Below are 25,173 nucleotides of genomic sequence, written 5' to 3'. Positions count from 1 at the left end.
ATCTAGTGGTGCTGGCCTTGTACTCACCACCTGTGCGTGGGCTGGGGGGTTCCTCGGACAGGGGGCGGCTGTGAAGGCTGGTGCTGGACATACTGGCTTTGGAGGCCCCTGCGTCCCACCTCCTTGCCCGCCACAGGACCCCCCTTGGGGCCACAGCCCAGGTGGATACTTTCTGGAGGAGGTTGATCCTGAAGGAGGTAAAGTGGGGAGGGGGCTGCGGGCCCCAAGCTGGACTGCAGGCACCGCAGACCTGTCTCGCGGAGCAGGAGGCTGAGGCCTGGCACAGCAACGGGAGATGCCAAGCCCAGGCTGGGGGCGGCTGCCAGGTTCAGGCAGGGCACAGCCTGCTGGGACCCAGCACCCACCCGCTCCACGGGCTAGGCCTGCTGCTCCTGGCTCCGGGGCGGTGTGTGGAGGTGCTGGGGCGTGGGAGCCAGGCGCTGGGCCCTGAGCAGGAGCCGCTAGCCTCGACTCTGATGTATTCCCTAGCCAGGAGTGCTGCCTCGCCCACGGGTGCTGCCTGGAGCGCCGGTCTTGGGCCCGTGCCCATCAGATAGAGAGGCCCTCCTCGGGCCACGTTCTGCGCAGCCAGGACCGTGACTCAGGGAGTGAGCTGCTCCCTCTGAACAAACAGCTGCAAGGGTTTACGGGCTCTGGGCGCCCGGTGCTGGGCCAACAAGGCGTCAGCCTATCCTGGGGAGCTGCGTGCAGTTACTGAGTGCTGGAAGGAGCAGTGTCCTTCCTGCCACGGCTGGTTGTTGCAAAACACCTGCTGCTGTCCGTGCCTGGGAGTGGCGTGGCTGTGGCCCTGCCCTTCCCCGCTTGGCCTCTGGCTGACATCTGAGGCCAGCCCTTGCCAGCGGGTGGGGTGGGTGGGACTGAGCTGGGGTGTGGGGAGCAGGCTGGAGCACGGGTGGGTGCCGGGTCCCACGAGGCTGAGCCCTGCTGCAGGGACAGAAATGTGGGCAGCTTCCCCCTGCAGTGACCAGGGGGCCTCAGCTCAGCCTGGCTCCTCTCCCCACGACTCCAGGAAGCACCTCATTCCCAGTCCTGCTGGGACTGGAGGGGGCCTGGGCCTCACGGGCAGGGGCTCTGCTGGGCAGAAGACTGCAGCTGTGGCTTTAGCTCTGGCCCATCCCAGGCAGGGGTCACTAGGCTCTGGGGGGAGCCCTCCAGCATCACGAGCCCGAGGGCCGGTTTGGGTGCCAGGCCCCTGGGCCGGGTTCTTGGGGCAGGTGTGTCCTGGCTCCCCAGGAAGGGGCCCGTGCAGCGGGCAGGGGCATGCGGGACTCAGCAAGGACAAGGTGCTCAAGCCAGTGCTGGCTGGCCTGCTCCTGGGTGGGCACGTCTGGATAGAAAGGACCGCTTCACCCCCGCACCCGCGCGGAAGGCCTGGGGGGAAGCCGTCGTGCAATCGCCGTGTCCACACCCATGACAGCTATAAACAGGGCACGGTGCCATGAGTCCCCCGCCGGAAGGGCCGGGCGCTGCCTACCAGCTGGCAGCCTCCAAGCAAGCACACAGTGGCGCTCCTTGGTGCTGGGCCGAGTGGGGAGGCAGGTGCAGGTTGTTAGGCAGCTCCTCATTAGGTGGAGGTGAGGCTGCACCCAGCCTGGGTCCTCAAATGACTCCGGCCTGGCTGTAGACTGTGGTTTGACCCTGGGCCTGGCCCTACTGGGGCAGTGCCCAGCCAGCAGGTAGGAGGGCTGGGAAATGCCTGCTCTGTGCCCAGAGCTGCACAGACCTCAGCCAGCTGCACCCAGGGGCTGAGCAGAGAGCAGCTGTGTCCCGCTCCCTGGGGCAGCACCTGGAGAAGCTCGGCCTGCAGGGTGCAAACTGCCCCAGCCTTGGGGAAGGGTACAGGAGCCCTGCCCCTACCTGCACCCCCACAGTGTCCCTGGGGTCTGCAGGTTGCCCTGCTCCTGCTCCAGGGAGCCCAGAGGACAGTGCCCTTGTCTGGGGCCAGGGGAGGCCCTGCTCTCCTCCAAACAATAGGCTGCCCAGGCTCAGCACTGCAGTGCTTGGCTCCCTCCCTGCGGCGGGGCCTGGCCCAGCCTGGGCTCTGTGCATCCCTCAGGGCTAGTGTGGGGCTCTGAGGCCAACAGCTCCTGGGTGGGCTCTGCAGAAACCCCGGAGGGAGCAGAGTTACTGGCTCCAGCCCCTGTGCTGCCTCTTCTCCACCCTGGGGCTAGTGCAGGACCAAATGGGGACCCCAGTGCTGCCCCCCTCCCTCACCCCTGGTCAAGAGGAGCCCCCAGCTCCCTGGGGCTGCTGCTCCCCCACAGCTGCTGCTGCCTCCAGCCCTAGGGCAGGGGCTTCCTGGGCTCCAGCAGCCGCGTGGGGGAGTGGCTTTGTGCATGGGAGGAGCCAGGTGCCAGCATGGCAGGGAGCAGCACCTGCAGGGCAAAGGAGGTGCCATGTGATCTGACCGGTGCTGCCTGCTCAGCACTGGGAATGGCCACGGGTGGGAAGGGGGCCTGGGTGGGGGCCCCTGGGCGCAAGGGTGGGAAGCAGCTTGGCCCCCCAGTGTCATTATCCCCCACCCCACAGATGCTCCCAGCTGGGCCCCAGCCCCTCACCCCACACAGGGGCCTGGGGCAGGCGCGGGAGTGCAGCCGGCCTGCTGGAGCTCTCCCCGGGTGCGTGGCCGGCCAGCCAGGGGCCAGCAGATGGGGTCCTGGCCATGGAGCCATCCCTGGACTCCACGCATGCTGCTGGAAGCCCGGGCCCTGCAGGGCTTGGCGCAGTGTCCTCATGGTGCGAGCAGGGAGCTGCCTAGGTGGCAGCCAGCCCCTTGCCTCAGCCCTGGCCCCTGGCCACCAGGGCTTGCCCATCTGGGGCAGGGCTGCAGCGCGCAGGAGTGTGTCCTGTCCTTTCAGGCCAGTCCCTCCTGGGAAGGAGCCAGCCACACGCTGCCCCCGGTGCCCAGGGGAGAGTGTGGGGAGTCACCGGCTACTTCCCTGTCTGTGGCAGGAGGATGTTGTCCAGGGAAGCCGGATGTCTCGCTGGCAGGTGAGGTGGGAACAGGCAGCCTGGGGGCGGGGAGAGCAATTGTCCCAGCATCTCTGGGGAGGGCATGCCTGTGCTAGTGCCCAGCGCCCCACTGCTCCAGCCCAGCGCCCTGCTCTCGTAGCACTGGGTCTTGGCCAACCACGAGCTGGCTGCCTGGTGCCTGGCAGTCAGCTTCTCCCCCATCCTCCCTGTGCTTGCTTCCACCCCTGGCCTGAGACCGACCCCTGAGGGGAGGGGTCCCAGGGCACGGGCAGGCTGAAGGCTCTCAGGTGCCTTGTCTGGGTGTCCAGGCTGGGCTCTCTGCAGTCCCCTGGATCCTGCTCACTGGGGCAGGGGAAGGGCTGGCCTCAGGGCTGTGGGTTGCAGAGGGTGCCTGGTTGGGATTGGGGCTGTGCACCTGGCTTTGAGCTGTCAGCCTTGGCCATTCCTCTTGGCTCTGCCTCCCGGGGACACTGCAGCCCCAGCCAGGGGCAGGGGAGTGTGCCAGACCCTGGGGAGGAGGGGTCCTGAAGAAAGGCTGTATCCCCTGGCCCTCAGGATGTGCAGGAAGGGCCCACAGGCTGGGTGCATTGCTTCAGGTCTTGCTGGGGGCTGAGCAGGTGGGGAGGGGAGGGTGTTCCTGTTTCCACTGGACACCCCTGGTCCCAGCAGGGCTGGCCGTGCCCCCCTCCAGCCCTGTACACCCCTGCTGCAGAGCCAGCGGGGCACGGACTGTCCCGTTGAAGCTCCCGGCCCGCAGCCCCTGCCTGGAGCCTCCCCTAGAGCCTCTGGTGCCCTGTGAGCCCCCAACTGCCCAGCCCCACCAGCTGCCTTCGGCCCTTGCTGGACACCACAGTGGGACGGGGTTCCCCATGGCCCCCAGTCAGCACACCTGTGCCATGCTGTGGGTGGTGAAGCATACTGGAGACTGCCAGCCCTGCTCCATGGGAGTGACCGGCTCTTTTCCTCCTTCCCAGCCAGGCCCAGAAGGTGGGGTTTGCAGGCTGGAGGAAAGTCCAGACCCATCCTGGGCTCTGGCTCATACAGCTGCAGTGTGTGGAGGAGAGAGGTGGGTGCAGACAAGCTAAGTGCATTGGGACTGGGAGATGCCTCTGCAGATCCTGCGGGAGAAACTCCAGTTTCAGGAGCGAGCGGGACGCAGGCGCAGGTGAGAGCTGCACTGGTGCATAGATGTGTGTGCACTCATGAGCTGGATGTGGGCACAGGGCAGCACACACATGTAGATGTCTGTGTCCGAGTGTGCGTGTCATTCCCGGCATGTGGGGAATAGGCATGTAAAAGTGGGCAAAGGTTGTTCAGCCTGAAGCACGGCCCACATATCCAGGGCACTTGCAAACGTGGGGCTACTCCCTTGTGGGCTGCTTGGCACTGCCTGTAGACTGAGGCCATGCTCAGCCCAGGGCCTGGGCTGGTGCCAGACCCCACATCCCTGTTTTTATGCTTTGGACACAGGTGCCCGGTGCTGTTGCCATACGAGGACAGAAGCCTTGGGCTGGGCTTGGGAGTGGTGTTGGCTTGGGAACAGACCTGGAAAGGGCACTGCTGTGCTGTGCTGTACCCATTGCCTCCATGCCGGATAAGCCGAGAGGATGCAGTAAAACACTGGTGACTGCCTGTGCTCCAGGAGAGCAGAGCTGCCAGGACTGCCCATTGCTGGCAGCGCTGGAGCACACCCACCGGTGCTGGGGCAGGGTTGTGGAGAGGCTCTGCGTAGCCCTGCCCAAGGAGGCATGGGCTGCCCTGACACTGTGGCTGCAGAGGGGGCTGTGAGGGTGGCCTGGGTGAGAACACATGCCGGCCGGGCAGCTTGCTGCGTTGTGGCCCCGGCTGCCTTTGCAGGCTGCTGCCCCCAGGAACTTCTCCCTGGGGGTCAGCTTTGCCAGGTGTGTATCTTGTTTGTGTGTTTTGTGGGGGTCATGCCCTGGCTGCCTGTTGTCAAGCATTTCTTTGCCAGGGTCTGGGGTGCTCCAAGCTGCCGCAAGTCTCCCCAGGAGTTTTCCATGGCTGCAACGTGCTCTCCAGGAAACTGCTGGGCGCAGGGCTGGGTGCGTCTCTCCTGCACCTGTTCATTGCAGAGCTACAGGAGGCCAGGACTTGCCTCCAGAGGGTTTTTTGGTCATTTTTGTTCTTCCCATCTCAGTGGCTCTGGCTCTGGCTCTGATGCCCCAGTGGTTCTGCTGGCAGCAGTGAGCAGGGAATCTCCCTCAGATCTGCTCTGTGGGTCCAGCCATGCTCTGCTCTGTGGCTAGTGGTGGCCCCATGCTCCACTTGCAGCGAATGAAGCTGGTTGGGTGCCAGGTGTGGGAGAACCATCAGGCTGATCAGCAGTTAGGTGCCAGCTCCCAGCACTGAGGGAGCTCACCAGTGGCAGCAGTGAGCTCCAGTAATCATGGCCAGCTGTAGAGCAGAGCCTGCCCATGGTGCGCTGGACCCTTGCACCGCACCTTGATACCAGGCACGCCCGGGGCTGTGGGAGCAGGTGGCCAACATGTGCTGCAGGCCCAGAAATCCCATCTTAGCTGTCACCTAGCTGCGCCTTGGCAGGTGCCCACAAAAGCCACAGGGTTGGTCTACGTGTCCTTGGGTGGACAAGTCCTAGAAAGGTGGAAGCCATCGCTGTGCTAGGAGAGAGTGCACTTGGGCACGGCAGCTTGCCAGTGGTAGCAGAGGTATAGCTCTGGGTTCGGGTGTCCTGGGAGAGGGGTTCCTGGGGTCTGCTCTGTTGGTGCCCCCTCTAAATTGGGGCCTGGGGCTGGTGGCAATTGGCTTCCCCAGTGAGACCCATGCCCACCATTGTGGCAGGTCGAGACTCCAGGGTGCTTGTCCATGCAGGATGTTGCTTGGTTTCCTTGTGCTCTGACTGGCGTGGGATTTCATGTCTCTTCTGCGCACAGACATGCAGAGGAATACTGAAGCCATGGATCAAGAAGTGTTGGGCTCATTCAGTGCTGGTGTACACGGAGCTGTGCCTCAAGGAAGGGCCCAGCACTCTTAGGATGCATATCTGGTGGAGGGGGTGCTGTAACTCTTGTCTTAGTCAATGAGGTCCTGGGCTGCAGACAAAGGTGCACAGGTGGGGGGCTCTAGGGAGCCTAGACACGGGAGTGGAGGCTCCAGGGTGGGGGCAGAGGTGGTGGGTCCAGGCTGAGGCAAGGGGGGCCGTGCCTGTCAGCCTGTGTTGCAATGCCAAGGGTCCAGCACTTGGGCGCCACAGCACACGGGATGCCAAGGCTGGCAATAAGTCAGGGTGGGGGGCTGTGAACAAGCAGACAAGCTTGCACGGTAGTGAACACATTAAGCCTAATTCTTGGCAGCTCAGGAGAGGGGCCAGGGCCACAGGGTGGAAGTTTGTGACCCCAGGAGAAGAGCCTAGGAGAACAGGCAGGTGCTGCCGGAGAGGCCCAGAGTACAAGGGCCAGGCCTGGTGAGGCTATGAGTGACCGAGTCAGCAGTGCAGGGAGGGATGGGGTGGTGACCAGTGCTGCCTCTGACCATGAGCTGTGCCTGGCGCTGCCGAGATGCTGAGCACAGAGCTACTCACTGCATTCTTTTGATTCCCGAGCTGCGTGTGCAAGAGCTATGCTCTGTGGCAGCTGAGATTCAATCTGTGCCCTGCTGTGTACCTCAGTGTGGGTGGGATGGTGACTGGCTTCCCCGGGCAGGGAAGGGCTGCAGAGGTGCTGTGGTCACCTCTGGTGCCCGCGCATTGTGGGGGCATGATAGCAATGCCTCCAGGACTCAGCAGAATGACTCCCCCCTACTGCGTGGGAAAGCTAACCAAAGTCTGATGATGAGCTGACAAGCCAAAGCTTTGTATTTAGTTTGTCTTGGAAAGTGCAAGCAGTCCTCTTGGCAGCAGCTGCACTGCCCGCAGAGCCCATGCCAGCTTGGTCTCTGCAGAGGGAGCAGCACCGAGCACCTCCTGGGCTGAAGCAGTGCTCCAGGTTGAGCTCAGAGGGCGAGGACGCACCCTCAGTGCATCCCCATGTGCTGAGGTCCACGCTGAGCATAGCTGCACAAGGTATGAACGGAAAGGAAGTGCAAGAATCAAGACCTGACGGGCTGAGGCAGAGGTGGAGCTGGAGCTGGAGCTTCAGGCCCAGGGTCATGGTTTTTATTTGTGCTTAAACCTCAGATGCAGAAAAACATCAGAAGGATCACTCCCGCTCCCTCTCCCTATGGGCCTAGGGCATGTCCAAGTGCAGCAGTGTGTTCCACACACCCATGCCACACTGGTGGCTCCCGCCCGAGAGCCCCACCTGGCTGGAAGGCTGGATGGGGCAGGCATTGGTCAGCAAGCCCCAGCGGCCCCAAGGAATTGAGCAGAATGGGCTGTGGTCTGTGCTCAAGTGGGAGCTTGCTAGGAAAGCACCAGCTGTGTGGCAGTGACCCTGGGCAGTCCCCAGTGTGGCACCAGCAGGCACGGGGCTCCTGGACGCGGGGGGTAGTGTGGGAGGGCCCCCAGCATGGTCAGGGCTGGATGGAGGAGGGTGTGTGTGTGTCAGTCCCTGCCCCGGTCAATGAAGGGCTGTGCACTAGCATGTGGGATGGGACTGGAAAGATGCTAGAGAAGGACAAGACCAGGCTGGTCAACAGCTTGAAGGGTAGGAGCTGCAGGGAGTCCATGATCAGCCCTCCCAAGCCGTGTGATGGGAGGGCAGGCTTGGGCCTGGCACACAGTCCAGCATGCCCTGGGTGCTAGGTTGCTTTCGAGACCTTGGTTAGACATCTCTGTAAGTTTGCACTTCTTGCTGTTCCTGTTTTTTATTGTTTGCCATCCTGGTTTTATTGCTGGAAAAGGAGACTCGTAAACTTGGCTGGTAAACATGCCCATAGTGCCCACCCTTGACTACAGCCTCACAGAGTCAGCGCCCACGCCTCTGGGGCGGCTCCTGGGGTAGAGTCCACAGACCATGCTCCTCTCTTTTTTAGGGCCTCTGCTATTGCCTTGGCTTGTAGATTCAGCATCGCGCTCCTTCCCATGGGACTTAGTTTTTTCGCAGAGGTTTCGTATCTGTGACATGCCTGCTTGGAGACTGTTGCCTCTGAGACACGCAGGCTGGCATCCCGGGAGACAGTTTTCTCTTGGGAAACACCGAGTAGTCTGGGAGACATTTGCGTTTTGGCTTTCCCTCGTGCAAGCTCCCTCCCATCTCGGCGTGCTGAATGCAGAGGGAATGTCTGCACGGGTCACAGACCTCTCGTGGCTCGTGCCCAATGGAGGCGTCCACGGGCTGAGCTCGGTAGTGGCCTTTGCTGTGGTGGTGCTGCCTGCCAGGAGCCGGGAGCTGCGGCTCAGCACAGGGCGTCTGTGCCAGCTCGTCACCCAGGCCCAGCCTGAGGAGGGACCTGCCTGCAGCGTGTCTGGCTGAGGCGGCCTTGCAGCAGCTGGGTCCGCTGTGCCTGAACCATTTCAGGGGAGCGGGAGCTGATGCTTCCTCTTTCCCAGATCAAACCGGGGAGGGGAACCACAAGTGAGGCAATGGCCACCTGGGCAAGGGGCCAGTGTACTAGGGCCTGTCCCTGAGGATCCAAGGAAGGGCTGGGAGAAGGGGCAAGACGGTCAAGCAGGCCCCTGCAGAAGTGACCTGCTCCTGAACGGCTGTTGCTCCGAGCTGGGAAGGTGTTGTGCAACCCACAACGTTTCTTCCCCTGCCCGTCATGGACCTGGTGGGCAGCGGCCAGAGGGGATTTTGTGCTGCTCAGCTGCACTTCCTGCCCACAGCCCTGGGGCACAGTGACTCATCCAGCAACGCCTGTGGGAGGCTCGGTCCCTCCCTGCATCTCCTGGACAGGTGGTGCGATCTGGGCACGGCTCGTGGGGAGGCTGGTGTCTGCGGTGCTGCAGATGCTGTCCGGCCAGGGCGAATTTGCAGGGTAGGACTGAGGGAGCTGCTGAGACCTCTTATGTTTCCAAATTTCCAGGGCAGTCTCTTGAAAACTGGGGAATTTGGTGGCTTTCTGTCCGTGCCTATGAAGCTTGTATGGTAAGTGGGTCCCTGAGGCTCGAGCTTCGGGTGGGGGTTCAGGTGGCCACGGTGCCGAACCAGCGCGCGAAGGGCTAAGGAAGCCGCTTCACCGGCCTTGCCTCAGTGTCTGCACCTGTAAAATGGGGGAGGTTGCCTGGACAATGTCAGATCCCCGTGTTAGCGGGGATACGGTTAGGCCCCCGGACAGGAGCCGTGGCGCCAGCTGTGCTGCCCTCAGGCCTGAAGGGAACCCCCCGCTTCTCTGGGCCAAGTCAGTGGCCCCTGGTGCGGCTCCGCCACAGCTGGTGGGACACGGGCGCCCTGCCCTCGCCCCCGGCCCCCGGTGCGGGGCTGGCGGTTCCCTCGTTCAAGATGGCCACCGTGCCCCAGCACCGCCCTGGGCTGAAGCCGACGAGCGCCCCTGTGTGCAGGCTGCCCTCACCCAAGATGGCTGCCGCCCCCCAGTGCCCCCTCTTGCTGTGTCCTCGGGCTCCTTGCTGTCACGGCGTGGTCTTTGTCACACGTTTGGCTTGTGCATTTCTAGTCTGTTGAAGCAGAGGTGTTTGGGGTGTCTCCTGTTGGCCCCGCCATACAGCTGTGAGAGGCCGAGAGGATCGTTCAGGCCCAACGTGTCCAGGTCTGGCCAAGAGTCAGGTGTGGCCTCGGTTAAAGAGTGCTCCGTCTTTTGGCGCCGTGGGCTCCGCCTGCCCCCCCGCTGGTCAGGATCAGGCCCCACACCGCCCCTGTGTGCCATGCCGCGCCGCACCACACACCGTCCAGCACGCCGCGGCCCGCGGGGCTTTCCGCACGTCCAGTGACACCGCTGCACTGCTCCCCACAAATGCTAGGACCTGTGGAAAGCCCGCAGTGGATAACCTGGTGCCAGGGGCTGGATCGGGCCCACAGGCCCCGCGGGGGTTGAGCGCGAAACCATGGCTTGTGTTAACTCCGTGTGAAAACGAAAACAGTCGCTTGAGGAATGGGAGAGGGCTAGCACCGAATGCACGTGCATAGTGTATTCCATGGATTGGAGCAGATGTCTAACTCCCTCAGTTATAGCAGGAAATTCCCAGGATATCTTTAGTGTGTGAGGCAAGGATTTTGTGGGTGACATCTTTTGTTGGGCCACCTGCACGGCTGGGATAGGATCAGAAGAGCTTGCAATGAAGTGCATTCGCCTTCAGGCGTGGTAACTTGTTCACGGATTCAGATCCTGGGGTCGGCAGGGACCTGGACAGAGCACCGAGCCCGACCCCCCCGCCTGGGCAGCAAAGAGCGCCGGGTCAGACGACCCCAGCCAGGGGCCTGCCCGGCCTTCTCTTAAAGACCCCCAAGGCAGAGGAGCGCACCTCCTCCCTTGGGAGCCCGTTCCAAATTTTGGCCACCCAAAATTTATAAATTTTCATTTCTTTACCTCATTTTTCAGAATTCTTCTGTTAAATTTATCCTTGTTCAGCTGGAATTAAAATTCTTATTTCTTATCTGGTGATCCCTCGCTGGACCAGCTGTGTAGTTGTGGGGGGAGATTAGACAAGCTTTTGGGTGCAAACTGTACTCCCTTCAAGTTGCATCATAGCCAGAACATCACTCCACCCCTATTGGTTTTTTCTCTCCATAAGTCTTCCGGCTCTGAGGCAGTCTTTTAAAATGTAACTACAGTCATTCCCAAAGAGTCTTGCAACTTAAGTATTAAGTATTTAAGGAAGTAATTGTCCTTTTTTTTCTTAACAGCTGTTGGAGAGGAAACTGCTTAAGTATCGCCAGGTAACTCATTCTTTCCCCAGTGAATATAAACATCCTGTGCTTTCTTGACCTTTTGCTGTATTGTACATGCATCATCTTACTATTCACATAACAATGGGATCAGGAACTTATGTAAAGTGTTGTAAAAAGTTGCAAAACATTTGCAATGATAAATCTCAACAGAGGCTTGTCATCTGAAACATTTAATGAGTAACCAAGCTGTGTGCCATTGAAAGGAAGAATAATGTAGATAGAAACAACGAGCATCTTCTGTAGAATGTTTTGTTGTCATCACCATCTTTCTTAAAGGTTGAAAGTCCTAGAACGCCTATAGAAGAAAATGCTTTCAATAAGAAAATATTTAGAACTTTCTGAGTAAGTGTAAGCTTGAGGTTTTTACTGTAAAGGAGAGTAGAAGCAAGTTCACTTGAAAGATGATAACAGCTTGTGGTTTTGGTAACATCCTGATATTCCTCTTTGCCCCTTAAAAAGCACTTCCTCACATTCTTTCAAGGTTAGGATTTTTACAAAACATAAAGAGCAACTTTTTAATAATATTTGTGATCATTTCCTAGCAATCAGGTCTGTACGAAACTGTTCTCTTGTTTTCTGAGAGAACATTTCTAGTGCCAGTCTGAGACTCAGAAGAAGTGGTCCTTGGGTCAGGGTGTTCCCATCTTTGATGTGAGGTTTAGCATTCCTCTCGTGTAGCATTTTAGTACACAAGCCTTATCCTAGGTTTTGTGTACCGAGCTCCTGCGATACATGGTCACTTATAGGATCATAGGCTCGGAGGAAAGTGGGGCTGGAACAGACCTCATAAGATCATGTAGTCCAGCCCCTTGCTCAAGGCAGGAGCATCCCTGACTAAACCAGCCCAGCCACTTGCATTGAAGTGCTAGCTAAACCCTATACAACTGACCCTATCAGCTATGTTTAAAAATGGCTTAGGATGTATTTCCTTTCTTTTCTCAGGCCTGGATGGTTTGTGTGTGAGCTATTGTGGTCTTTTTGCTGCTTTTGGGGTAAGTGCATGAGAAGTTTCTAACCCTCTAGACTTAGATGTTGCAGGATTGTGTGAAGTCTTGCATTGAACTTGTTCCTTTGTATTGTTGCAGTGTCACAACAGACCAAGGACTGGTAACATACTTTATTGTGGATTGATTTTTGACTTTTATATTCATCAGTAAACTAATTGGGTTGAAATTGATTGGCTTTCTAGCTTGCATTCGCTATTAGAAATAATGCATGTTATGTTCTCCAAGCTGCCTGGGCATAAAAATAGTTCTGGGTATCTCAAAAAATGCGGTAAAGTTGCAGATACATTGTAATGGCTAATAAACTATTTCTGCGTCATTACTGAGGTTTCTACCCTGTATCCTTTTATTTGTGTTCACCAGTTTGAATTTGCCATCCGAAAGTCACTAATGGCCACACAGACTTCTCTGTACCCAGAGCATAAGTGATGCTGTTTTCTGTCTCCAGCCTGTGCTGCTCCGGATTCATGAGTTCTCTGTGTATTTGCTGACCAAGTAACGAGGATGAATTTTCTCTCTCTCTCTCTCTCTGTCTCCTTAGGCTCCCAATCACCATGCTGACATTTAGCAAGGTGGTGGTCGGGGTGATTGTGGCAGTTCAAGCTGTGGCTCTTGTCCACTTCTTCCTCCTTGTGCCTCAAAGAAGCAGTTCCCTGCAGCAAGAGAAGCAGTCCCAGGTGCACATCCTGATCCTCTCCTCCTGGCGATCAGGGTCTTCCTTCACTGGCCAGCTCTTCAGCCAGCATCCTAATGTCTTCTATCTGATGGAGCCTGCCTGGCATGTGTGGACTACAATGCATCAGAATACTGCCCACAGCTTACACATGGCAGTGCGTGACCTAGTCAGGTCTGTTTTCCAGTGTGACATGTCTGTGTTTGATGCATACATGTCTAGGGGGAGAGAAAAGTCTGATTTATTTCAGTGGGAGTCTAGCCGGGCCCTGTGCTCCCCACCTGCATGTGATGTCTTCCAGCGCAGTGACATAATTGCCAAGTCTCACTGCAGGACTGTCTGTAGCAAATACCCATTCAGCACGGTGGAGCAGGCTTGCAGGCTTTATAGCCATGTTGTCCTCAAGGAGGTCCGGTTCTTTGACCTGAAGGTTCTCTATCCACTTCTCAGTGACCCCTCACTGAATATCAGAATCATCCACCTGGTCCGTGACCCTCGGGCTGTATTTCTATCCCGCGAGAAGGTTGCGCCTGATCTGGTACGTGACAGTGACATTGTGGTAGGGCCCGAGAACAACCAGGGAGAAATGGGCCCTTATAATGTGATGCAGGAAATCTGCAAAAGCCACATCCAGATTTATACAGAAGGCAGCCAGGCTCTCCCCAGCTCTCTCCAGGGCCGCTATATGCTGGTGCGCTATGAAGATATTGTCAAAGATCCCCTGGAAAAGACTGCAGAGCTCTACAAGTTTGCAGAACTCGGCTTCCTGCCAAAACTGCAGAGGTGGGTGTACAACGTCACCCATGGGAAAGGGCTGGGGGCAGGGGCCTTTGACATCAGCTCCAGAAATGCAGTGAATGTCTCTCAGGCTTGGAGGAAGTCCCTGCCCTTCCACAAAATACAAAAGCTGCAACAGGTGTGCAAGGATGCCATGGAGCTGCTAGGCTATCGATTGCTGGCATCAGAGGAGGAGCAGACGGACATGACACTGGACCTCTTGCTTTCTCAGCATCCCCCTACCAGGCAGAAACAGGAGCTGAGGACAGAAAAGTCACCCCCGGCTCTGGCCAGCTGAGAGCCACAGAATGCACAGCTCTGCAACAGGACCGAGTGGGAGGGTGGGTGAGTGGTGCATGTGTACATGCATGTGGAGGGGGTAGCAAACGACCCTGGGAAAGAACAGAGTGGCAGGCCCTGTGCCCATTGCTGATCTCCTTCCCCACTGTTGATCTCCTTCCCCACTGTTCACTTTCCACATGACCCAGTCTAGACCAGTGACTGCAGTTCCCTGGGCAGCCCAGCCCTGTGGAGTAACACAGGTCCTTGTTCTCCTGACAGTCTTTGGTTTGGGTGGGACAGAGCTCCGAAAAAGTGCAGATTAGGGTGGACAGAACTCCAAAGGAGCAGGACCAGATGGCAAAGTAGGATCCCAACAAAGCCAACATTAAACAGCAACAGAACTGCAGGCAGGAGCTGTATTCCTAGAGACTGGGAGGCATGAGCGAATGTCACTCACAGTGAGCATCTACTAGCCTCTGTTACCTTAATGCCAAAGGAGAGAGAAACTGGATTTGAGGCAAGTTTTGCAGCAGGCAAGAATTCTTGTGGGTGATATCTCTTATTAGGGCACCTGTGTGGCTGGGATGTTCTGAGGTTGTGGAGCTTTTTGCTGATCTTTTCTTTTTCTGATCCGTGCTCTGTACCTGGGTGATCAGCATTGGTGGTAGTGTTGCAAAGGATCTGTGTTCACTTCCCCCCCGGTGTTGTACTGGAAAAGCAACAGAACAGCCCTGGCTGAACTAATAAAAAAGAATTAATTTCTCTCTGGGTTGGAATATTGTGGTTAATTCCTGGGATATGTGAACCAATTTTGTCCCAATGATTAATCCCCAGTCTTCTAACTTTCCAAAATAAGTCATTTTCCCCCCCAAGAGATCTCAAAGACAGTGTTCAAGTCTGAGGAAGCAGCCCCTGTGAGATAAGGTTTATTCAAAGTGAAATGCCTGAGGTGTGTTAATACAAGGTGAAGGCAGAGAAGGTGAATACATGCAGGAGGATGTTCAGAAGGTGCCCAGGTCACGTAGCACTAAGTGTGGTACAGATATCAGAACAGGAAAGGCTTCTGTTGCAACCCAGACTTGCCTACGGTACAGGCACAGCAGAACTGGGATAGTTGGGGTGGGGATGGCTTATCTGCTATGGGAAAAGCTGTGTGGAGCCAGAGGAGTGCTGCTGGGCACAGACGGAGGGGAATGATGGATGCCAGTGCTTCTGGGAGTGGGGGAGGAAGGAAACAGCAGAGCAAGAGACTTTCCTGTTCAGCTGATTCATGTGCCAGGGCATGTTCAGCTCTGTGGGACATCAGGTTTCATTTTACTGACTAACGTGATCACCACAGTCCAGCAAGTCAGAAACGTGGCAGGGACATGAGTGACTTTGTTCCCCAATGTGTTTGGAGGTGGGTGCTCCATACCAGAGCCAGTTCAGAAGTGTAGTTTCACTCAGGTAGGTGCATGTGGTTTCCCTTTGTCCCCCATCCCATATCATGTCTAGCCCTGAGAAAATCCATCTGTCTGTACTGGTTGAAGGCAGCGCCTCACACAGCACCAGGGAAGGAGGAAACATGAAGCCCGCCTGCTGGATCCATGAGGTAGGATCTTCACTGGTAATATGACTGCAGAAAATTTGAGCATGTAGCTGCTGTGTTACTACCTTCATTCTGGGAAGTTTTTAGTGAGGGCTTTAAGCATGAATCCATAGAAAAAACTAGAAAACCAAAAACATCATTAAGATTGTTACGTTGATAGGAAGGCCAGTGTGGTTGGATGACACAGTGCTGTTGCATCAGGAGTGTCTAGACAGAGGAGTTTCCAATGGAGATGCTTTTGCTCCGAGTTCCTTCTTCCTTAAGAGCAGGAGTTGAAGGTAAAGCTGTAAGACGGAAGTAGAAGCATGTTTAGCTGGAAGGAGGAGAACTTGCGTGTGTTGCAAAAGGCAGATGAAGGGATTGAGGTTGAACTGAAAACGGACATGGTATTTATAGCAGGGGCCCTGGTGGCTGTGTGTGTGCTGCATTTTAAAAGGAGGAGAGGGTGTGACGAGCCCACAGGTTATAGGCAGCAGGCGTGTATTAAATGTATCTCTCCCCTCCTGGGAGCCAGGGCCTGGAGATGACAGCCATTCTGCATGTTGGCTAAAGTCCAGCCATGAGAAGATAACAATATACATGCACACGCACTCACACATGCATATTATGGTGACTTGAGATTTTAGCAAAGTCCTCTGGTTAGTCCCTGATCCTCACTCAAAGTGACAGACCAGCAATGCATCTGCAGCACAGCAGCAGGCCGAGATACCAGCCCTCTGCCCATCATGCTGACCAGCGTCATCTCATTGTTCCTTCTGCTCTCACACTTGTGCCCCATCTGGTTCCTCTTCTTTTGCATTTAAATCGGAAGCTGTCTGGGTAGGGACCCTTTTTTTCCCTTCAACCTTAAGCACCTTGGAGTCCTGGTCCATGAGAGAGGTTTCTAAGTGCTGTGAGGCTGGTACTAATCCTCCAAAAATGTTTAGTGATAGAGAAATGAGAGAGACCAAGAGGCCATCTTTTGTGTGGTGCTGGGAAGGGTAGAAGTACTTGTTACCTTCATGGTGTGATCAGAGGATCATAGACATATCCCTGTACGTGTGCTGCTGGAATGTCTGATTCTGAGTCCAAACTGCAGAACCCAGTCCATGTGCAGCAGCTTAATGACATGTGAGACTTGGTCTTCGACTGCCAGCTTCCAGGGGCACTCATTTAAGTCTTATACCTCCCTCTCTGGTTGCAGTGCTTTGGTGAAGAGAATGATGATCAGATGGGGAGAACAGAGGTGCTTTTGGTAATAGAGATCACTCAGGTTGGTGAGACAGCAGTGCTTTGGCACAGAGAAAAGTGATTGGGTTGAACTCACTTTATTTATCTCAGCTGAGAGCAGAGTAAAGGTGTAGGACTGATTTTTTTCCCTTGTGTTAAGGAGCAGTAATTTTCCTGAGGGTCTGATGTGTGTGCACGTGAAATCTGTGCTGCCCTCATCCGGAATGAGGAGGGATGGCTCAGGTGGGCAGTGAGTGCAGGGTCTTGCAGGTTATTCCATTAGGTGGAAAACTGATGGGGGACATAGGTGTTTCCTTGACCTAATCCTACTTACTAACAAAGAACACTCACAGTTTTGTCAGCAGAGCATAGCAGGAAAGGAGCAACTTGAGACAGGGTCTGGCTCTTGGTTCCAAGCCCCTTCCCAGTCAGCAGATAGCCCAACAATGCTGAGACCTGTTCCCATCCTATTCTTGGCTCTCCTGTTTCTGGATCTTGTCTCAGTTTCTCTGGACGTTTCTGCTTCTCTTTCATAGACAGACAAACTTTCACAACCGAATTGCTGGTGAATGACACCTTGATGCAGGCATTGGCAGACAGCGAGGCAGGGGCAGCTCTGGTGCTGGTGCAGGGGAGGTCCCTTTGCACAATGTTGTTATGTACTGTTGGCTACAAATGTCCAACTCGGGATCCTTAAAATTCTGGTTTATTAGGCAGATTGAAACACTGTAATGAGTTAAATCATAAACCTTGGGGCTGGTCCTTCCACCCACACACCCCCCCACACACACACACACAGAGTAGCAAGCTACAAGAGTCAGGTATACCTATCCTACAGGCGCTGGAGTCTGTCGTTGAGGCTTATTTTAGCGTGGTATCATCTTCCAGAAGGGGGTCGCTGGCTGGTCCTTCTGGCTGGACAGGTCGGGTGCTGGTCAAGTTGGAGATCAAGAGGGCGCCACTGAGGGTCACTTTTCACTGCTTTTTATCTGTCCTTTACAGACTTTGGTGACTCCCCAGTTTTCAGATTTGCCCAATCCAGGGGTCATTGACCCTCGTGGGACTTCCCCCCCCCCGGTGGCTACTGGATGGCATCTGTCAGCCCCAGGGGTTGTCTGCGTGTATGTGCAGGTTTGGGAGTCCGTTGATAATTGTGAATAGGGCTTTGGGAGTGGTCGATTTGGAGATATTCAGCCCAAAAGTTGGTCCCCAGCGTTGATTAACTCAGGCCAGGGCTTCTAGCCCTTGATCAGTGAGGTTTAGAGATTTCCCGGTTGTTACATTGTCTTCTATTGAGTTCTTCCCTTGGTTGATCTGCAGTTTCCCACGTGTTAATTACTGTCTGCTACCGTGTTACACATTCAATCACTGATTCACTTGCTTCTTTCAGGGGCCAGCCCGATACAGGGAAGGGCAGTTCGATTCCTGCCCTTGTTAACATTGTTACATGTATAACTTACTTATGAAACTGAACACATTTAGTTGAAAGGTGAGGAGTATAAAATATAAGCTACAAATGCCATGGCACACAAATAGATAAAAATACCAAACTACAAGGGGAGATACAAAATGCACGCATACAAATGTTAAAACACAATTCCTTATCTTAAAGTGAAAGAGAGAGGAAGGAAGAAAAGGTAGAAAAAGAGAAATGTATCCAAAGAGGGGAGAGCAAATGCAAGCAAGAGGAAAAGCAGGCTTTCTGCTACAGTACCACATGCTCCCTTCATTTTACAGCAAGTCTCTGCATTTGTAGTGAGGCAGCAGGGGCTTGCATAGCAAGTTGCTGCTTCTCCAGTGTGTCCTGTGTGCTACCAGAAACATGGGAGCTGGATGGGCCACTGTCCTCTAGGATGGGAACTGTGAAGAGAACAACAGGCCATGTAGTCTCCTCTCTCTGCACGCCTGTAGCACACCTCACCATGGGAGCACATGGTGGGAGGAGAAAAGAGGACAAGGCAGAATACAGGCAGCTGCCTGCTGCATTCCCCTTTTGCCTTTCAGCTGCCCTGTAGAGTGCATGGCAGTGTACGTGGCACACTGGGTGGTGTGCACATTGTTCTATACTTATTTATTGCTGCCACCCCGCAGGTCTGACTTGCATGCTTGTTAAGTTATTGTTCATTCAAGAGTGTAATGAACTCTTGAATGAACAATGCTGTTCTTTGTTCAGCCTCTTGCTGCTGCCTGGCCAGTAATACTAAGAGGAGAGACCATGGCCCTGCCAGTGCAGCACAAATCATCTGGAATGGCACAGCCCTTGACCCCCAATTAACAAGCACAGTCATGTTAAATGGCTACAAAATTCAGGAGGCAAAAGCAGCACTCCACCCCCCACGGCCTGCAAGTTCAGAATCAAGGTGTCCTGTGCACATTAGCGGTCCCGGCACCCCTCAAGCATAGGAGACAATTACCACAGGCAATTTCAAGCCACGTTACAAGTCATTAACCCACAAAATAACATGTGGGTTTGCAGGCTGCTACTCTACTCTTGCCACGTGTGTTGCGGATGTGAGCACTTAGCAGCCCTGCTGTCTCCTGCCCTAAGGTTGGTGGTGCTTATGGGTATGCTTCCTAGTTGTAGACATTGGCTATGGATCCCAGAATCCATCTGTCCGCACCAAACTGGTTATCCACAGACCTGTAGCAGTCCAGGGTAGCCAGCTCCGCCATAGATGTAACGAGAGACGTAGCCAGGGCAGGGGGTGGTTGAGAAGAGGCAGGAGAGAGGGACTTTTCTAGGGTGAGCTGATCTGCATGAGATGGCTAGAATCTCCCTTGCGCACACAATTATAAATGTTCTGATCAGACACATATGACTATAATCACTGCGTAGGTGCAGTCACTGGTAAGCCTCATAACCCTGCTAGCTTATGGATAGGTAGTATTTTATTATAGCACTTCAGGGTGTTCCTTGACAGTAACTTTGCAACTCCTTGTCACCTTTGCCTTTTGCTGAGTTACTGATGCTGTCAATCAAGTTCCTGTACATGAAGGTCAGAGGCCCTGGGAATGGTGGCAATACAGGCCTGGAAGCACCTGGAGCCAGTGTGGACGCTGCACATTCCACCGGAACCCACAGACAAAAAAGAAGTCTGTCCAGTCTAGATCTGACCTCTTTCATGTTGCTGGGTGGTTTTTCCTGTGAGGCTTAAGCTTGTCTGTCTTAATTGTGAGGCACACAGCTAGCTTTGTTAGTGTGAAGAAGGCAGGGTAGATATATTTATCTATCTATCTATCTGTCTGTCTATTGTGGTTAGTCCCTTTGCTAATTCACCTTGCCTTCTCCTGGTGAGAAAGCTCGGAGTGATGGGCGTGGATGTAGCGGTATTGAAACCTGAACATTCTTACTGAGCCATGAGAGTGAGCAGGAACATGGCAAAAGAAGCAGAGGAAACAGCCACACAAGCTAAGCAAGGCTGGAGAGAAACTGAAGCACTCTGGAAGGCCTACCAGCCTGGGTGAATGTAGACAACCTGAAAGTAAACTGACCTTCTCTCAGCCAAGGGTGGGCTTTCCAGAGCTGTTTTGGTAACCGTGAAACCTGCACAGCCACCCTGTCCCCGTGGTATATAACCAAGAACTAAGACAACCAATCCTCCCTCTTTTACCAAGGCTAAAACCACCTGAAAATCACTGGGTGTGGAGAGCAACATGCATTTCCCAGGGTGTGCCTCGACTGCGGGAGGCAGTGCTGCTGAGCTAATACTATATATGCTAGCTCTGCAGCTGGAAGCAATGCACGTGTGTGGTGGGCACTTGCACAGGTTAACATGCTGCTGGGCAGAACTGGGTAGCAGGGTGCAGCACTGCTCCCAGGCGCGCATACTGCTTCTGGTTCTGACCTTATAGATTAAGTAAGAGATGTATACCTAACTACCTCTGTCTGCTCATGGGTAATATACTATATTCCTCACCAGGACTGTCTGAATGCTGCTTGTGGAGTTTTTAAAGTTTCAACTTTAAGTTTAAGCCTGTTTAACCTTCCTGCACTAGTGTCAGAACAGAACAGTGAACTGGGAAATCCTGGGGTCTGCTCCTTGCCCCAGCACTGACTATACCTGAGGCCTGAGCCTCCATGTCACCATCAGTATTATGTGGATAATACTGACCCAATGGTATTGTCTGGTCAGGAGCTAGATTCATGGAGAAACTTGATCATCTCTTATGCTTAGATCCTCAAGAGGGGCAGCACTGTTTCTGTTGGCTGGCTGGGAGGGCTCCCCATTTGGCATGCTGGCTGTTACAACACCCATTCTCAGACCTCAAAATCTCCTTGTACATGCTGGTCTGCACCTCACCCCCAGCTGTGGGTAGCAGAGTGCTTTACCTCCCTTTGTGAATCCAGCTGATTGTTTCCTACACGAGCCTGGGGCAGGCACTTGTTACTTCAATTAAAAGGGAAGAGTCCCAGTGAGGTCCCGCTGACGGGCCCTCTTGCATCAGTGCATCCAGCTTATTTCTGAGCATGTGCAGGTCCTTTACACTAAACCTTGCAAATGATGTTTATGCAGTAGGTAGGAGTCCATTGGGTGGTGCAAGCTCTGGACAAGCTTATTCTGCCTTCTCCAGTACAGGGCTGCTTTGTTGGACAGGACCTTCTGGGTGTCTTTAGAAAGTCATCCAATAAACTGGCCCAAGGTGCCATATATTGAGGTTTTGGGCTGCTGCTTTCTGAAATCCCACAACTCCTCAGGGCATTGAAATATCTCCCGAGTCGGGGAAAAACCAGGACCACCGATCCCCACCTGTTTTAGTAGTCCGTTGGTTGTTTCTTAAAGAGCTCAAATTAGACATTTGTATTCAGGGTCCCTAGGGAATGCAAGGAGACCAGAGTGCATGCTCAGAAGTCCCAGAGTGGCAAGCTGCTGGTTTTAAGCAGTGCCTCTTTGGGATCAGGTTTTGAACAGGTGGAAGGCAAAGGGTTATAGGCAGGATTGGGTGAAAAACATCCCTTCAAGGCAGCATCAGGAAGAAGTTTTGTACCTACTATAAAAGGTGAAATGTACTGTACAAAGACTAAATAGTTTGAATCGTAGAGTTGATTCATAGCCCACAAGAACATGCAAGTAAGACATTCAAACTGACAAGGCAGAAAGAAAAGTACATTGCAGTGCCTTTGCTGTCCTCCTGCCTGGCTTCTTGCCAATCCTCATTCTTAATTCCAGAGCGCGTATGTTCTCTTGTGAGACCTTCACATTGACTGTGTAATGCCATAATGCATTTCACTAGATATGCGATACTAAGCTGAAGGGAGCAGAGTTCTCACCTGCAGCACGTGACAGATCTTATTTTCTTAATGCTGATCCTTCATAGCTCTGAAATGTAAACCTATCTGGTACACAATCTACTATTCCCAGAAAAGGTCTAACTCTTTTTAATCATTCTACCTTATTTACTTTAAGACCATGGGGCCTCCAGTTAAGCACTTGTCTATTCTTGCTCAAAAATCTTGAGGAACCAGTTTGAGTGTAAATTTAGCATGTGCGTCATCATTCGCTTGCTTTTTACTAAGAGACGGGTTTTTAAGCACTCTGTAGAGCTGAACACCAGTCACTGGCATTTTATTAGTCACATGCATGTCAAAAGCCTGACAGAGTGAACCTCTCTCTGCTTCCCGTTACCAAATTAAAAAAAAAAAAGTAACCTTACACCCCCCCCCCCCCCCCCCAACAAAAACCCCAAAACAAAAAACCAACAAAACTGGTAAGCTAGGCTGAGACCGCTTACATATAAAATATTAATAAAATTAAAATGGTGGTAGCAAGAAACCAGTTTTCATTCCAACAAAAGATGATTTAATCCCAGTTTAAGTGCTGTAAATAACTACAAACCCAAGAGAGTGATTGTCCAAATATTTACATTAAGATCCTAATCAGAACATGATTTTGACACCTGGTAATTTGATGTTTGAAACAAACAAATCCTTCCCAGCAGCACCCCTGCACTAGCAGCGAGAAAAACTTACAATCACACATTATGTTATCCTCTGTCAAGAAAGCGCACACTTTGTAACTGCAGAAATACCTGCTGCCTGTGGCCTGGTAGCTACCAAAGGTGAAAGAAACCACACAAGATTGGCTAGGATGAGCTTAGACCCTGTTATTAGACAGCTGGACCCTCTTGCTGTTTACTGGAAGGATTCACAGGGGCTGGATGGAACATATTGGTGAGACTTTGGCACGTGCACATGTAAGACAACACAGCTGAAGAGGAAGCACTGTAGGAGGATCCACGTGCCTCTTGCTTTGTCCTGCATCAGTCTCAAGACCCTGTTTACTTTGGCCTGGAGCGAGCACAAAGGACCTTTCCAGGTACAAGAATTGTGCCATTTCTGCTCTTACAGAGAAGGAACTTTTTCCAGGTCCAGCAGTGCAAGTGAGAAAGCTAAAATGCAGGAGCAGGCTCTACTGTCTTCCTCCTGATGCTCTCTCCATGCAGTAGTACAGGCAAGTTCCTCCCCTTGCTGGTGGATGAGGAACACGAGGCACCTGAGGGCAGATTTTCTGGTGCCCAACACTTGGCTCTGGACAGATGGAGGATCTCTCCAGTTTATTTTTCAGCCTTACCCATCACTGTACTCATCACAAACCTAATGCAAAACTAAGCCTTGTATACAAGTGGAAGCCTATAAAAAGGATCAGAAAGACAAAAAGTTTTACAAAGAGACCTTGTCATTTTGAACAATGCAAGACTTTTTCCTACATAGCATGAAATCTTAGGCAATTATTCTCTGCAGTTGCCAAAGGCTGCTCCTACAGATCTTTAAGTCTCTTCCTTCTGTGAAGCTCAGGTAAATCTTTCCCTCCTCTCCTGGAACAGCCCCAACTCCTTGAATCACATCCACAACTTGTCATCTAAGTCCTCCTGAATGCAACCCGTCTAGCTACATTCTCAGCTCCAAACTTCGCTATTAGTTTGCTTCTGACATTTTCATCATCTTTTTGCAACTCTAAATCATCTTCTCTGCTCCATATGGGATGCCCATCCAAGCGCTGGCTGGTCTTCAAAAAGCACATGGTGGCTTCCACTTCCCCACTGTTTTTCAAAAAAGCTTGTGTGACAGTCAACAGGTCCATGCTGAGCTCTTCCATGCAGTACTTTATTGCTTTAACTGCATCTGCCACCTGGGTGGGAGCAGGGCCAGGGCTTGCAGGCCTTTCCTTCCTTTGTGGCTGAGTTTCAGGAGTAGGGGAGCCCCAAGCAGCAGCAGCTGCTGGAGGCGAGTCAGAGGCATTCAGGTTCATTTTCTGGCTAGGGCCTGCTTTCTCAGGGGACATCATCTGCTTGTCTTCACCAGGAATTTCTTCTGGGAGGTCTGAGGTCTCACTTTTAGACTAGGAACAAGAGTGAGAATTGGGGTCATTCCAGTAGAAGTCAGTCACACATGCTATTCCTTGAAGAGGTTCTATTAAGCCTAGAGCAAAGCCACGAACCTTTCTGAGGGATGTTTAAGTGCTCAGTACAATTGTCACACACAATAAAATTCCATAATCGACAGGGGGGACAAAACACTACGTGTACATCAAAAAATGGGAAGGCATGAAGCAAGTATGCACATAAACCAGACCTGATGGGAGAGAGATCAATTTCTTACAGTCATTGTGTTTTGCAGCTCTCTCCTTAAGGAGCACTTGCTGGTAAGAGTAACTGAACCCCCCTGCTTGCTCAGACAGCCACTTGAGGCTAAGATGACCATTCACTGCTGAGCTATTTTTATTCACACTTATGTTCCTCAAAGTATTTCTGGACAGGAATCAAACTGGGGGGGAAGAGACTCATTCACATTCCTGTGACCTGATGCACCACAGTGAGCTGTAATCCAAAGTAGCTGTGTGTAATATGGCCATGCCACTTTACATGCTTCATCTAGCGCTGCATAGCTTAAAGTGCGGAGTTTAGTGCAGTAGCAAAGATGGCCACTGTATGAACTACTTGGAAATAAACTGCCTGGTTGTACCTGTAGTTTAATCAACGATAAATTTGGAAAGTGCATTTAGATTTTTGCCACTGAAGGCAGTAGTTTATTTTCCTCTTTAAATGTACACGGCTGACAGAAGCACATACCTCATCACTTTCAAATTCTCGGCTCGCTGCCTTGAAAAGTCTGCCCCCTTTTTCCGTGCGCCTTCTAATTTTCTCTTGTATCGCAGTTGCTGCTTTCCCGAACAGCTCTGTTAAAGACAGATCACATTGGCACCTGCTGCATGACTGAAATGTAATTGAGAGGTCGTTGGCCACGCTAGTCAAAGCAGGGTAGAAATGTACCTTTACACACTCACTAAATCAGATCTACACACAGAGCCCAAGCTCAATTCACAAGAGCTTGTGCTCGCTCTCTACGTATACACATCTTATTTAGCTAGTCTATGAAAGTACATCTCTGCTCTGCCTTCTGAAACGGCACCTTCATCCTAGGCTTAGTTTCAGTTGCGTGTAGCAGGCAGGAGGATGTGGGATGTCGGGAGTCTGATAACCTGCCACTTCGTAGGGCTGGGAAAAGAGGGACTCTGCTTCCTTCCCTCTGACTCCTGTCCTCGCGCCGCTAAAGATGGTGAATCCAGGGACACGCAGGGCCATTTCTGACAGCTGGGTCATTCGGAAGAAACTGGCTGACTAGAAAGGAAACGAGGGGGCTTGAAGGGCAGGACACAAAGGGGACAAACAGGAAAGTTTAATCTGTTCTACAGCGGGGCCTGGGCTCAGGCTGCGGCTCACCGTGAGTTTCCCGTGCCGTCTCAGCCTTCCCCGTCACTAAGTGGCAGCCCCGTGTCCCGGAGCCAGGGGATGAGCCTACCCCCCCCCCACACTGCCCTGCCCGCGGCTCATACTGGACGTGCCCCCGCCCCTGCCCGCTCCCCACGCCCTGGCGCCCGCAGCAGG

At 53.5% G+C, this 25,173-nt stretch overlaps 2 protein-coding genes across 6 annotated transcripts; one reads left to right on the top strand and one right to left on the bottom strand.

The window, feature by feature from the left end:
* The first annotated feature begins 1,637 nt into the window (after positions 1-1,637).
* Positions 1,638-14,251, top strand: CHST4 (carbohydrate sulfotransferase 4). 4 transcript variants are annotated; one of them, XM_025192223.1, is made up of 4 exons: positions 1,638-1,697; positions 10,713-10,745; positions 11,700-11,749; positions 12,303-14,251. In XM_025192223.1, the coding sequence occupies exon 4, from the start codon at positions 12,316-12,318 to the stop codon at positions 13,507-13,509; it is 1,194 nt and encodes a 397-aa protein (XP_025048008.1). In that variant the 5' UTR covers positions 1,638-1,697; positions 10,713-10,745; positions 11,700-11,749; positions 12,303-12,315; the 3' UTR covers positions 13,510-14,251. The 4 variants fall into 4 exon arrangements, with proteins under 4 accessions (XP_025048008.1, XP_025048009.1, XP_025048007.1 ...); XM_025192222.1 differs by lacking the exon at positions 1,638-1,697 and adding an exon at positions 8,783-8,889; XM_006036006.3 differs by lacking the exon at positions 1,638-1,697 and adding an exon at positions 8,817-8,999.
* Positions 14,252-21,965: 7,714 nt separating this feature from the next.
* On the bottom strand, positions 21,966-25,136 carry TERF2IP (TERF2 interacting protein). Of its 2 annotated transcripts, none has more exons than XM_006036005.3 (3): positions 24,768-25,136; positions 24,358-24,464; positions 21,966-23,627 (listed from the first exon to the last, which is right to left on the bottom strand). In XM_006036005.3, the coding sequence occupies exons 1-3, from the start codon at positions 24,886-24,888 to the stop codon at positions 23,148-23,150; spliced, it is 708 nt and encodes a 235-aa protein (XP_006036067.1). In that variant the 5' UTR covers positions 24,889-25,136; the 3' UTR covers positions 21,966-23,147. The 2 variants fall into 2 exon arrangements, with proteins under 2 accessions (XP_006036067.1, XP_025048041.1); XM_025192256.1 differs by having other exon boundaries at positions 21,967-23,627; positions 24,358-24,501; positions 24,698-25,134.
* Positions 25,137-25,173: the final 37 nt, after the last annotated feature.

The sequence above is a fragment of the Alligator sinensis genome, unplaced genomic scaffold, assembly GCF_000455745.1.
Source record: "Alligator sinensis unplaced genomic scaffold, ASM45574v1 scaffold1060_1, whole genome shotgun sequence".
Taxonomy (NCBI): domain Eukaryota; kingdom Metazoa; phylum Chordata; order Crocodylia; family Alligatoridae; genus Alligator; species Alligator sinensis.
Note: the sequence above shows the minus strand (reverse complement) of the source record. Positions and strands in the feature narration are given on the sequence as shown.